General features: G+C 43.6%; 1 protein-coding gene across 1 annotated transcript in view; it reads left to right on the top strand.

Annotated features, from left to right (window-relative positions):
• Positions 1-15,310, top strand: part of WDR7 (WD repeat domain 7) — a 597,600-nt gene that overhangs the window by 207,894 nt on the left and 374,396 nt on the right. Inside the window, 1 exon segment of the mRNA XM_077462962.1 lies at positions 7,726-7,849. Coding sequence (XP_077319088.1) covers positions 7,726-7,849 — 124 coding nt within the window.

Raw genomic sequence — 15,310 nt, 5'->3', positions numbered from 1 at the left:
GGTTCTGTGGCTGATTATGGGGGTAATTAAACTCACACGGTGCCTTATCTGCAGTAAATTAGCCTCCAAAACCTGTGTAATTTACCTGTGTCCAGGTTTAAAGGGATGAGATGGCAACCCTAACGCCACCTCATTTGCCCTGTACAGGTAACCATGTGACCCCCGCACTGACCTACCTGCCCATTACATTGACCTAGCTGCCCATTACACTGACCTACCTGACCCCTAGTCTGACTTACCCAACCCCTAGTCTGACCTACCTAAGCCCTACACTGTCCTACCTGACCACTGCACTGACCTGCCTGACACACTGACCTACCTGATTCCTAATACAATTTCAATGTTCACTCTCCGGGGCTCTGCTCTGCATGGATCTGATGACCCTGCCAGTGTGGACAGGATACATTTTTGTACAGTAAATATTATGATTATACAGGATTTATATAGCGCCAACAGTTTGAGCAGTGCTTTACGACATGAGGGCAGACAGTACAGTTACATTACAATTCAACCCAGGAGGAATCAGGGGGCCCTTCTCGTTAGAGCGTACAATCTAGAAGGGAGGGTCAAGTTAAACAAAAGATAATAACTGTGAGGAATGAGCTGATGGAGAAAATAGACATACAATTGTTAGGTGTGGGTAGGGTAGGCTTCTCTGAAGAGAAGGGTTTTCAGGCATTATCTAAAAGCAAATAGAGTAGGAGATAATTGGACATGTCGGGGTAAGACTTTCCATAGGATTGGAGAGGCTCTGGAAAAGTCATGGAGGTGAGCATGGGAGGAGGAGACGAGGGAGCTAGAGAGCAGGAGGTCTTGAGAAGAACGAAGAGAACGATTTGGTTGGTATGAAATATTGGTCAAAAGTGCAGTGCCAATCCAGCAATAATCAATAATTAACATAACTGATAATATACATAAGCCCAAATAAATATGTACAGAAACGTGTGACAGTCCCAAGGTAATAAATTAAACTTTCATCCACATTTCATCAGATTGCTCTTCATAAATAGTAACACCACAGTGATCCACCACCTTATATTCAATAAAATACACTTGCCAAAGTCAGTGGACTTTTTCTACCAGAGAAGAGAGTCAAAATTCGCTTGTGTATCTCTATGGTCCCCATCTGGGATAGTTTTCACCTTCTCTGGGTCCGAATAAACCCTCATGGAAGCCTCATCTTTCAACATTGTAATGCTTGGCCATAAAACAAGGAGAGAACCAAAAGAGCCACAGTGTAACACCGCAATTAAAACGTTTATTAAAAATGTGTTTAAAATGTATAAGCACTGAACAAAAGCTGGTCCCAGGGCTCAGATGGGCTGCTTCCTGGAATCAAGGTGCATCACAAGCGCTAGCTCTTCCCTAAGCGTTTCGTCACATCTGCTGTCGGGCAGAGCAAGGCTTGATGATGGGCCATATGTCAGAAACCATGAAATCGGGCCGAGACGGAAGTACAGTTAAATCACACTTGTTTAATAATAAAAGTAAAAAGAACAAAGATAATCGAAACATAGCCAAAGTTCAGTAACTGGAACAGATAGTCAGCGAAGCCAGAAGTCGGGGATTAATGTAGTGGAACAGCAAGCAGGATCTGGAGCCAGAAGGGATGTCAGCAAAGCAAGTCTTGAGCAGGATCTCATGAGATAGTTTCTGTGATGTGACCAAGGGGAAGGCAGAGCTCTCTGGGACTGTACTGCTTAAGTAGGCAGGACTGAGGAGCAGGATATAATCAACAGCGGAGTAACCGTTGAGAGATAGGAGCTGGAAATTAGCCGACAGCTGAGTGGCCAGCTCATAGAAGGAAGGACTGAGCCCAGCCCTGACACCATATTGATGTGCCAGTGCCTTCACTTATTTTCTCTGACTTTTAAATTTAATGCTACATTCTTGGTTGAGGATATGCTGCAGAAGAAACTGGGAACATGTTACACGGGACTAGTAGAGATGAATGCGATTAACCCAATCAATGTTCCCATTGCAGACTACTGAGGTCCGAGAGCTGCACACAGCCTTTCTCAACCTTTTCAACACAGAGGAACCCTTGAAATAGTTCTCCGGTTTCGAGGGGAACCCCTTCTAACAATTAGAAATCTACAACTCATGATACATTAGTGTGATGGTCAGTGGGAAGAATGGTCCTTACACTTGTGGTCATTGGGAAGAATTACCTCCTTACAGATAGCTAAAAAGATCAATGGTGTCAGTGGGAACTTATCTGAGAGGCAGAAATTGCTCAATGCTGAAGCAACCTTTGGAGGAACCCTGGTTGAGAATCACTGGCCGCACATCTTATTCCAAGATTCCAAGGGGGCCGCTTGTGGCCCTTAGGCCACAGGTTTTGCTCCAGGACCTTGAAGTCTCCTGTACAGCAGAGTTTAGGCTGGGAGAGGGTAAACCACACACGGAGAACATGCTGATAGGTGGATTGAGTAGAGGGCAAGAGAAATGAGCCGATCAGTCAGCTCTTTGTCTTATCACTTTCCAGTCACAGGGTAGAGGAAGGGACAGGTGCACATCTTACTTAACAGAAGCAGAGAAAAGTCCTGCCTGCCTTGCCAGACAGAGCTGTGCTAAACTCAGGACTGGATGGACAGAAATACAAAACTGTTGACAGACAAGACAGCTCTCATGCATATATTTGAGTTTATAGCTGTTTGGAGTTCAGCTTTAATGCTGAAGGCATTACTCTGGGCTGTCTTTGAAACGTAGCCCATTCCAAAACTTCTCTTTTAGGCCTCATGCATACATGGACATTTAGCTTGCGTTCCAGGCATTTGTCCCTGGGTGCATAGACATTGGGTACCGCTCAGTACTCTATCCAGCCTATTACAACCTAGTAACAACTTTCATTATGACATATAGAGTATAACAGACTGCCAGCAGAGGCGCTGCAGAGTGCGCTCTTACCTTCTGTCTGGACCTCAATTCCAGAATCTCATATACACCAGGGCCAAATGCCCAGTGTGAATCATGCCTAAGGCACATGTTTTCATTCAGAATAGACTACAGCAACTTTAGTCCCAAAATACTCCAAAACAATAGCTTAAAAACACTTAAAAAGGGAAAATACTCTTAAGAACTTTACAAATTCCCCTTATTTATCTAAAAACACAGCTTTATACATTGTGTAAAAACTCTAAAAATAATGAGCAAATGCTGGTTAATTCACACGAAATGAATGAACATACAGTTTTGTTGGAATGAATATCTATGCATTTTTTTTTTTTTTTAACTAGACCTTTATAGAGTCACATGGAACAGTAAGCACATAACATAAAATTTTTTTGACTTTTGTAAGCACATTATATTGCCAAAAATATTGGGACACTTGCCTTTACACGCACATGAACTTTAATGACATCCCAGTCTTAGTCCGAAGGGTTCAATATTGAGTTGGCCCACCCTTTGCAGCTTTAACAGCTTCATCTCTTCTGCTGTCCACAAGGTTTAGGAGTGTGTCTATGGGAATGTTTGTCAATTCTTACAGAAGCTCATTTGTGAGGTCAGGCACTGATGTGAAGGAGAAGGCCTGGATCACAGTCTCCGCTCTAATTCATCCCAAAGGTGTTCTATCTGGTTTCACTGGAACTAAGGGACCAAGCCCAGCCCCTAAAAAACAACCCCACACCATAATCCCCCCCCTCCACCAAATTATTTGGAGCAGTGCACAAAGCAAGGTCCATAAAGACATGGATGAGCAAGTTTGGGATGGAGGAACTTGACTCGCCTGCACAGAGTCCTGACCTCAACCTGATAGAGTACCTTTGGGATGAATTAGAGCGAAGACTGTGAGCCAGGTTTTCTTGTCCAACATCAGTGCCTGACATTTACAAATGCTCTTCTGGAAGAATGGCCCAACATTCCTATAGACACACTCCTAAACCTTGTGGACAGCCTTCCCAGAAGAGTTGAAGCTGTTATAGCTGCAAAGGGTGGGCCAACTCAATATTGAACCCTACAGACTAAAGCCTCGTACACACTATCAGATTTTCTGATGAGTTTTTTCCTTCAGATTTACCAAAACCATATAATATGAGGTCAAACCATAGGAGTTTCAATGTGTATGCAATCAGGCAGGCCCTTCTACTACATGGTTTTGGTAAATCTGAAGACAAAAATCAGCAGAAAATCTTAGTGTGTATGGGGCTTAAGACTGGGATGCAATTAAAGTTCATGTGCTTGTAAAGGCAGGCATCCCAATACTTTTGGTAATATAGTGTACACACAGGGACACTCACACAATCACGGACACTCACACACTCACGGAGACACACTCACAGACACACTCACACAGTACAGGATAAGTATAGTGAATCAGGAGTTAATTCATTTCATTTAGTAATAATTTTGGAAGTTTTTTTTTTACCTTCATTTCACAGTGCAATTAGACACATTTCACTCTAAACGAAAGTGACACTTTAATGCAATAAATTGTCATGTCTATATTTGATAGCTCTAATAGGTTTGCCTACATAAATATATAAAAGCTGAATAGAAAGCTTTGAAATAATTTTTTATTTTTTTTTGCTAAGTTAAAGTGGAACTACACCGCATCTGAACACCACAAACCAAAAACACTATTTACATCATTTTTAAAGGGTCACTAAAGGCTAAACTTAATTTTGGATAGACTAAGGGAGCGTTATAATCCCTACCAGTTTTTGTTTTTTGCAATCTCTGTCCCATTGGTGAGATTTTCCTTCACTTCCTGTCTAATAGACACAACAGGAAGTGAGGGACTCACAGGGTGTCACCAGAATTGCTGCCTAAATTTGGGATTTTCTTTTACTTTCACTTTCGATAATAATGGTAAATGGGACAAATAGAGGAGGAATGTCCCTAATGGGGACAGAGACAGCAATGAGAACCTGACAGGTTTTCTGAACCCTCTCCACTCTATCCAATACTATCCATGTTTCCATGCTTTAATCCCATTGAAGAATACCCTCTAGTGCATTTATTATTCTAGACTTATGATCGATATTTGTATCCAGCAAATCTATTTAAGGTGGTATTAAAGGTTCAGCTTTAAAAAAAAAAAAAATAATTAAAAAAAAAAATGTTATACTTAGGCCCTTTTCACACTGCTACGACTTAAGTCGCACAATTTTGCCACGACTTTGCATCAATTTCGATGCGATTTCAGTGAATGCCTGTGTAAACTTGAGGTCTATGGACCTCAACTCGCATGAAAGTCGGACCAAAGTAGCACAGGGACTACTTTGAAGTCTGCACAACTTTAAGTCGCACAGATATGAATGGTTATCATTGGAAATCATGGGGAATGACTTGTCATGCCACTTTGCAGTCCCAAGTTGTAGGACAAGTCGTACAAGTGTGAAAGGGGTCATACCTGCACTGTGCAGTGTTTTTACACAGAGCAGCCCCTATCCTCCTCTTCTTGGGTCCCCTGTTGGTGCTCCTGGTTCCTCCCCCTTGACCAGTGCCCCCAATAGGAAGCCGCTTGCTATGGGGGCACTGGTGCGTGCTCGCTCCCCAGCCCTGCTCTATTCGTCCATAAGACACAATGAAGCCATGACTTGGCCCCACCCCTGCTCATTCCTTTTTGGCTCACTGGCTGTCCTGAGACAGCCAAGGCTCTCGTACACATCTCTGAATCGAGATTGGGCTCAGGTGAGTATTAGGGGGGCTGTGGGAGGAGCAGCACACAGAAGGTTTTTTACCTTCATGCATAGAATACTGCGGCAACATGGCTCGGCTGCGCAAATCGCAGTCAGGTTACGTCATATTCGGCCACTAGGGGTGCACACCCCCTGCTAGCCCACAGAGCCAAAGCGAACCTGCTCTCAATCTTTTGCTGGCCGAAATTCCGCCAGCAAAAGTCAGATGGAGCATGCACACGATTGCATTGTCCGATCAAAAGCTCTCATTGGACATTTGCTAGTGGAATTTCCGATCGTGTGTACAGGGCATTAGAGAATGGGATCAGTACACAAGTCTTTCAGTACACAAGCATAAAAACATTTCCATACTGCTCAAAAAAAAGTTTCATATATGTTCTTTGCCTGCCCTCCCTAAAGCAGAACTTCACACTCTCAATCAACAATAACTATTTTGAATCCTGCTAGCATTAGTAAATAGATAGGAAAAAGTTATATTTACTTGTTTTACACTTATTTTTTTACATTTCTTCAGTTACTTTCTGGGTTTTCAGGCCTAGGCCAAAATGATCTCAAACATTCCAGGAGTCTTCAGGAGGAGGGGTTTTATCAGTTAAGTACCTCCTCTCCCACCTACATGCCCGAGCTAAGGGCAGATGGATTCCAGGAAGTAAATGCTACATGAATCATCTGCCCTCACTCAAGATGGCCATGACCCAAAAGGCTATGTGGGTGTTTTTCTGGTTCATTTTTTTTTTTTTTGTTTGGAATGTATGACATAATTTTGGCCTAGGCCTGAAAACCCAGAAAGTAACTGAAGAAATGTAAAAAAATAAGTGTAAAATAAGTAAATATAACCTTTTCCTATCTATTTACTAATGCTAGCAGGATTCAAAATAGTTATTGTTGATTGAGAGTGTGAAGTTCTGCTTTAGGGAGGGCAGGCAAAGAACATATAAAACTTTTTTTTTTTGAGCAGTATGGAAATGTTTCTATGCTCATGTACTGAAAGACTTGTGTACTGATCCCATTCTCTAATCGGATCGGAAATTCTGCCAGCAAAAGTCCGATGAGAGCTTTTGGTCGGGCAATGCGATCGTGTGTATGCGCCATCTGACTTTTGCTGGCGGAATTTCGGCCAGCAAAAGATTGAGAGCAGGTTCTCAATTTTTTGGTCGGAAAAAGTTCAGATCGGAAATTCTGAGCGTCTGTAGAAATTCTGACGCGCAAAATTGCTACGCATGCTCGGAAGCATTGAACTTAATTTTCTCGGCTCGCTGTAGTGTTGTACGTCATCGCGTTCTTGGCGGTCGAAAGTTCAGCGAACTTTTGTGTGACCGTGTGTATGCAAGCCAAGCTTGAGCAGAATTCCATCAGAGAAACCATCCAAGTTTTTTTCCAACGGAAAATCCGCTCGTGTGTACGGGGCTTTAGGCTGTAATCACACCTGAGTGTTTTCAGCTCGTAAAACGCTCATCTCAGAAGTTCCAAAACACCCAACAAGCAAAATCCCATTCATTTAAATGGCCCTTGTTCACATCTGAGCGTTCTGACGCCGAAGCCCAAAAAAGAACTTCATTTTAGGCAGATTTCAGGCGTTTTTCTGATTTTTACATTGATGACTTTTGGACCTTAAAACAGCTGTACAAAAACGCTGCAAAAATGCGTGGGAAAAAAAAGCCAGACGAACGCCCTAAAAAACACTGGAAAGCGATATGCTCAGGTGTGAACGCAGCCTTTGGGGAAGTCACATGGTGGACAAGTGCAGCCTATTGTGGAGTATGGACACCAGCAGGTATCAGTCCTGGAATACTGCTAACGTCAATGCCCCACAATGCGCTGCATTGGCAGATCGTATGACCAGTGCCAAGCAACAGACCATAAAGCTGGAAAATGAAAACTTTAGGAGGAAGAGAAAGATAATGATTTAGGATGCTTGAAGCCCGTTTCCTCAATGAGTTCTGTCTGCCTGTTGTTACTCACTTACGTTCTAGGTCTCGGGCTGATTTAATTATTTACAGTATTGTGTTAAAGTGTTGCATGAGATTGTTATTGTGTACAATTGCTGAATTGTGTGATGTATTGTGTGTTGTGTCTGCAGGTGAGGGAAGCTGCCCAGGCTCTGTTACTTGCCGAACTGCGACGGATCGGGCAGTCTGGACGCAAAGACGCTATTGATTTCTGGGCACCATATTTACCGCAATATGTTGATACCATTATGTCACGTAAGTGTTTTCTTTCATGTATATTTTGCCTTCTCTTTGTGTAATAATCCTGTCTGTTTATTACATCTTACACCCATTTTTTCAAGATGAACTTCTGGCTGACATAAATAGCAAAGATTAATGCAGCTCTGTATACCTTAATACTTCATTACATTTAAAGAGGAAGTAAACCCTGATGGGTTTACTTCCTCTTTTTTTCCCTGCAAAGGTAAAGCATAATGGACTACTATGCATCGCATAGTAGCTCATTATGTGTCACTTACCTGACACAGGAGCCAGCAAAGTCGCCGCTGATCCCTGTAGTCCGCCGCGTCCATCTTGCTGGTGGCGCCTCGCAGCTCCGACCAATGACAGCGGCGAAGCCGCGATGACGTCACTCCCGCGCATGCGCACGGGAGTCGCGTCTCGCAGCTCCGACGCTAGCATTCGGCGAAGCCGCGATGACGTCACTCCCGCGCATGCGCACGGGAGTCGACAAATTAGGCAAATCCATTCTTGGACTTGCTGCATTTACTGCGCCTGCGCGCCGCTGTCTACGGCGCATGCGCCGTAGACAGCGGTGCCCATTTTCGGGCAAATATCTCCTAAACCATATAGGTTTAGGAGATATTGCTTGGACCTACAGGTAAGCCTTAATCTAGGCTTACCTGTAGGTCAAAGTGGTTTGAAGGGGTTTACTTCCTCTTTAAAGGATCGCTAAAGGCAACATTTTTTTTTTATATTTTGGATGCATCTTCCTGAATGCAAGCAGTATAAATACAGTATCTCACAAAAGTAAGCACACCCCTCACATTTTTGTAAATATTTTATCTTTTAATGTGACAACACTGAAGAAATTACACTTTGCTACAATGTAAAGTAGTGAGTGTACAGCTTGTATAACAGTGCAAATTTGCTGTCCCCTCAAAATAACTCAACACACAGCAATTAATGTCTAAACCGCTGGCAACAAAAGTGAGTACAACTCTAAGTGAAAATGTCCAAATTGGGCCCAATTAGCCATTTTTCCTCCCTGGTGTCATGCGACTCATTCGTGTTACAAGGTCTCAGGTATGTATGGGGAGCAGGTGTGTTAAATTTGGTGTTATTACTCTCACTCTCTCATACTGGTCACTGGAATTTCAACATGGCACCTCATGGCAAAGAACTCTCTGAGGATCTGAAAAAAAAGAATTGTTGCTCTACATAAAGATGACCTAGGTCATAAGCAGATTGCCAAGACCCTGAAACTGAGCTGCAGCACGGTGGCCAAGACCATAGAGCGGTTTAAAAGGACATTGTCCTCTCAGAACAGGCTTTGTCATGGTTGACCAAAGAAGCTAAGTTCATGTTCTCCGCTTCATATTCAGAGGTTGTCTTTGGGAAATAGACATATGAGTGCTGTCAGCATTGCTGCAGAGGTTGAAGGGGTGGGGGGGGGGGGGGGCAGCCTCTCAGTGCTCAGACCATACGCTGCACACTGCATCAAATTGGTCTGCATAGTTGTCATCCCAGTAGGAAGCCTCTTCTAAAGATGATGCACAAGAAAACCTGCAAACAGTTTTCTGAAGACAAGCAGACTAAGGACATGGATTACTGGAACCATGTCCTGTGGTCTGATGAGACCAAGATAAACTTATTTGGTTCAGATGGTGTTAAGCATGTGTGGCGGCAACCAGGTGAGGAGTACAAAGACAAGTGTGTCTTGTGTACAGTCAACCATGATGGTGGGAGTGTCATGGTCTGGGGCTGCATGAGTGCTGCCAGTTCATTGAGGGAACCATGAATGCCAACATGTACTGTGACATACTGAAGTAGAGCATGACCCCTCCCTTGGGAGACTGGGCCGCAGGGCAGTATTCCAACTTGATAATGACCCCAAACACACCTCCAAGACAACCACTGCCTTGCTAAAGAAGCTGAGGGTAAAGGTGATGGACTGGCCAAGCATGTCTCCAGACCTAAACCCTATTGAGCATCTGTGGGGCATCCTCAAACAGAAGGTGGAGGAGCGCAAGATCGCTAACATCCGCCAGCTCTGTGATGTCATCATGGAGGAGTGGAAGAGGACTTCAGTGGCAGCCTGTGAAGCTCTGGTGAACTCCATGCCCCATAGAGTTAAGGTTGTGCTGGAAAATAATGGTGGCCACACAAAATATTGCCACTTTGGTCCCAATTTGGAAATTTTCACTTGGGGGTATATTCACTTTTGTTGCCAGTGGTTTAGACATTAATGGCTGTGTACATTGTAGCAAAGTGTCATTTCTTCAGTGTTGTCGCATTAAAAGATAGAATAAAATACTTACAAAAATGTGAGGTGTGTGCTCACTGTTGAGATACTGTATCTAAATGTGACTTGGCATTAGCCTCCTGCATCCCCCTGTACAGCAGATATTAGACTGGGAGCTGGAGAATCAGAACAATGAGCCGGTCAGGTGTGCTGCAGCTCATTCTTGAGGGCATTCTCTTGAGGAGAAAGTGGAGTGACAGATGAGCTCATCAGTCTTTTTTGCTTCTTCTGCCGCTGCCCCGTCACAGGGTGCGGGCAAAGAGGAGACCTGTAAAATAGAAACTGCAGCAGAGAAAGATCAGGTTCTCTTCGTGCCAGGCAGACCTGTGCTGTGTGGCACAACTGTGTTTGTGAGGATTGCCAAAAGATTTGTATTTCTGTCCATTCAGTCATGACAGTGTGTGTAAGAAGCTGCAGCAAGTTAGGTACAGACTGGTTTAGTACCTGACAAGAGGGTGTCTGGCTGAGAACTGAGGCAGGGTGCTGTGATGTCTTTAGAAAGCTATGTACAGCACCCTGCCAGCCCTCCCACCAGCCATGATCTGCCTGTATTGTATAGAGAAGCACAGGGATCACCAATTCTAAAATCAGATATGCAAAGAGATTATTATTTTTTTGCATGTTTCCTTTATTGATCATGGGGGAACCAGAGAATTCTCCAGATAAGCAGATTCAACTTTAGCTTTAACCTCTCTTTCAGAATTGATCCCTTGAAACACAGAATGCTTAAAGTGACAGTAAAGCCTTGTTTTTTTTTTTTAACACACATTATACTTACCTTCTCTGTGCAATGGTTTTGCACAGAGCAGCCTGGATCCTCCTCAGGTCCCCCCGCCTCTGCTCCTGGTTCCTGCCGGGTGTCCCCATAGCAAGCCTCTGGCTCTGGGGGCACCCAAGCGGGTGCATTCCCGACCCGTGGCTCTGCGTGTCCGTTCACAACAAAACCGCAGCTTGGCTCCACCCCCTCCATCTCCTGTTATGCTCATTGGCTGTGATTGACAGCAGCGGGACAGCAGGGGGAGATTTTTTTTACTTTTTTATGTTGTTGAGAGGTGTATTGGATGTTTCACCTTCAGACTCGCATTCCCGTGGGCTTAAATTTTTATGAATATGTTTCCAACACTTCTCTACCATTCAATTGATATTTATTTTGTCTAAAAGTCTGTCTAGTGACCGAGTATCCCTCCGATAAGCATTTGTTATCTTGTTTATCATCTTGTTTTTCTCACCTCCCTTCAAATATGTTTTCTTTTCTTTTTGTTTAAGGGTCAAAACATAGGGCTGGACTTTCTCCTTTTGGTCTTCTCTCTGATTCCGGCCTCTCTCTCTGATGTCCTTACTTGTCTCTTGTACCTTTTATTTTTCTCCATGGTTCTTTAAAAGTATTTATTTTTTCCCTCTTTCTTATGGTCAACCTTTTATATTATCATATAGCCAAAGGCAGAGCTTTACACCCTTATATAATTATCAATTTGTTTGGCTCAGAGGTTGGTCAGATATATGGTCTATACTGACCGCATGTGGTGGTTTTAAATCCCCATATGCGGGTTTGTATATGATAGTCAGTTGGTGGCCATTATTTACTATTCATGTCTTTTATTAGATACATGCAGCTATGAGAAACATGCATTAAATCATGTGTTTATGCCGTATATACAGTGTCTTGCAAAAGTATTCCACCCCTACCCCCCCCCATTTTGTTACGTTACAGCCTTTAGTTCAATGTTTTTTTATGGGGTGAATCAGAACACAATAGCCTAAGTTGGTGAAGTAAATTAGAAAAATATATACATATAAATATTTTTCAGAAAAAAAAAAATTGGCATGTGTGTATGTATTCACCCCCTTTGTTATGAAGCCCATAAAAAGCTCTGGTGCAACCAATTACCCTCAGAAGTCACATAATTAGTGAAATGATGTCCACCTGTGTGCAATCTAAGTGCAATCTAAGTGTCACATGATCTGTCATTACATATACACACCTTTTTGAAAGGCCCCAGAAGCTGCAACACCTAAGCAAGAGGCACCACTAACCAAACACTGCCATGAAGACCAAGGAACTCTCCAAACAAGTAAGGGAAAATGTTGTTGAGAAGTACAAGTCAGAGTTAGGTTATAAAAAAATATCCAAATCTTTGATGATCCCTAGGAGCACCATCAAATCTATCATAACCAAATGAAAAGAACATGGCACAACAGCAAACCTGCCAAGAGATGGCCGCACACCAAAACTCACAGACCGGGCAAGGAGGGCATTAATCAGAGAGACAGCAGAGACTGGAGTATCTGTACATAGGATGACAATAAGCCGTATGCTCCATAGAGTTGGGCTTTATGGCAGAGTGGCCAGAAAAAGCCATTACTTTCAGAAAAACAAAATGGCACATTTTGAGCTTGTGAAAAGGCATGTGGGAGACACCCAAAATGTATGGAGGAAGGTGCTCTGGTCTGATGAGACTAAAATTTTACTTTTTGGCCATCAAAGAAATCGCTATTTCTGGCGCTAACCCAACACATCACATCACCCAAAGAACATCATCAGCAGTCGGGAGTGGGAAACTGGTCAGAGTTGAGGGAAAGATGGATGGTGCTAAATACTGGGATATTCTTGAGCAAAACCTGTACCACTCTGTGTGTGCTTTGAGGCTAGGACGGAGGTTTGCCTTCCAGCAGGACAATGACCCCAAACACACTGCTAAAGCAACACTTGAGTGGTTTAATGAGGAACATGTAAATGTGTTGGAATGGCCTAGTCAAAGCCCAGACCTCAATCCAATAGAAAATCTGTGGTCAGACTTACATTGCTGTTCACAAGTGCAAACCATCCAACTTGAAGGAGCTGGAGCAGTTTTGCAAGGAGGAATGGGCAAAAATCCTAGTGGTAAGATGTGGCAAGCTCATAGAGAATAAACCAAAGTGACTTGGAGCTGTGATAGCCACAAAATGTGGCTCTACAGAGTATTGACTTTAGGGGGGTGAATAGTTATGCACATTTTGTACTATTTGTTGTTTGCTTCATAATAAAAAAAATATCTTCAAAGTTGTGGGCATGTTCTCTAAATTAAATGATGCAAATCCTCCAACAATACATGTTAATTCCAGGTTGTGAGGCAACAAAACACAAAAAATGCCAAGGGGGGTCAATATTTTTGCAAGGCACTGTAGTGATTCAGAGTTTTTAATCTTTGTCATTCATCTGTTGGGGTCCATCTGTATTTTTGTTGGTATTGAACAGCAGAGGATGGTTGTTTCTCAGTGTCCCTTGTGTACTGATGTTTCTTTTTATATTCTGGGATTTTACACTGTAGTATAATATAAAGGGACATGATGAATCATTCTCTTCAATCTCACATCAGCGGGAGCCAATGGCCCCTGCTGCTGCTAAAAGCCAGTCAGGAGTGCGAGTCCCCAGAGAGGCAACTTTCTCATTGACATTGCTTAATCGAGAGGGGTCTCGGATAAGTATTAAGGGGGCTTGGGGGGGCTGCTGCACACATAAGGCACAAGGTCAAAAAAAAAAACCCTGTGCCTTTACATCCACTTAAAAGTAACGCTGTGGCCAGGCTATAAACCATCAAGAAAAGAAGTAAATAAGCTCTAACAGACCTCTGTAGCTGCTGGCACGGTGGAGCAGTTTATCCTCGGATTTCACAATGGATGCAATGAGGTCATCCAAGTTGGGACTCAGCCCTCTGCTCTCCTCTTCATCCTGTGCACCTGCTTTCAGTTTACGTTAGGGATTAAAGGACTATGTCTGTATTGAGAGGGAGGAGCAAAGCAAGATACTGAGAGAAAGTGAAAGGATCTTTGCTGTAAAATACTTCAGGGTACCTGCAAATTGAAATACAATGTGGAGGTGAATATATGGTTTTAAATGTTGACTATAGATATATTTTAATATCTACTTTTGCATTTGGAAGATGGGGTTTTGCCTGCAGTTGCAATATGTAACAAAGAGACATTGTAACCTAACCCATCCTGGGTGAAGTGACAGTATCTCTGCAGGAAATGGTCCCCTCTTATTTGACTGTATTTGTTTGCTGCTCCATCCCCTGTTCCAACCAGCACTGTTGTGACCCAGGAGAGCGGTGGCATCGCTACCTTAGCCAGACAGTTCTTTGGCTAGCAATTGTCTTCTAGGTCCAAGCACAGGCAGTAGGTCAAATACTCCCCTATAACTGGAAGACTAGTGTACCTGCTCTCTGCAGTGGTTTTGCACAGAGCAGCCCCAATCCTCCACTTCTCGAGTCCCCTGGCAGCGCTTCTGGCACCTCCCTTCTGCTGAGTACCGCTAGAGCAGGGGTCTCAAACTAGTGGCCCTCCAGCTGTTGCAGAACTACAAGTCCCATCATGCCTCTGCCTGACTGAGTCATGCTTGTAAAATGTCAGCCTTGCAATGCCTCGTGGGACTTGTCGTTTCTCAAACAGCTGGCTGGCTGCCAGTTTGAGACCCCTGCCCTAGAGCAAGCATCTTGCAATGGGGTACCCCAACAGGCTCTCTCCTGTGCCATGGCTCTGTGTGTTCCTATCTCCTCATTGGCTTACTGGCTGCGATTGGCTGTCTCAGCCAGTGAGGAGCGAGAATCACCATAGAGCTGAAGCTCTCGTGCACATGACTGGATCACGATGGGGCTCTGGTGAGTATTGGGGGGGCTTCAGCACAGAGAAGGTTTTTTTTTTCCTTGCATATTCTTTAAAGTATGCAGCATCCACAGATTAGTAAATCACATTAGAAGCATACATACATAAAGTGACCCCAAGAAAGACCCTGAACCATCAGCAAATACAGCATCAGTTATAGGTAATGTAAAGAGCAGGGGCAACCTTTTCGGGACACCCAGCAATAACAAAATCAGCAGAATGGCATATGAGGGGTCACCTCTCCTGGATCAAGTTGTCACCATAAATGCTAAGGATATAGCTTTTTTTGAATCAGGAGAAAGGGTAAGGTTAGGATTGGCCAGAGGGTATACACATACAGTAAGGAGAAGGGCTTGGAACGGAGTTGGGGTAGAGTGAACAGTATGGGTTCGGGCAATAGGGAGAATGTGGGAGTTGCTGGTAGAGGGTTGAAGGGCCCTCGATGTAGGGACATTGGTATACAGTGTTTTAGTACATACGGGATGCGAAGAGGGCCTCTCCCTCTTCCAAGGATCTGGACATGTTCCAGTGGACCCAGGTTTTGGAGTAAG

This window comes from Lithobates pipiens, unplaced genomic scaffold (assembly GCF_037356315.1).
Source record: "Lithobates pipiens isolate NorthernLeopardFrog02 unplaced genomic scaffold, aLitPip1_a1.2 Scaffold_3, whole genome shotgun sequence".
In the NCBI taxonomy this organism is placed as follows: domain Eukaryota; kingdom Metazoa; phylum Chordata; class Amphibia; order Anura; family Ranidae; genus Lithobates; species Lithobates pipiens.
The sequence above is the reverse complement of the archived record's forward strand: the minus strand, read 5'-3'. Positions and strand labels throughout refer to the sequence as shown.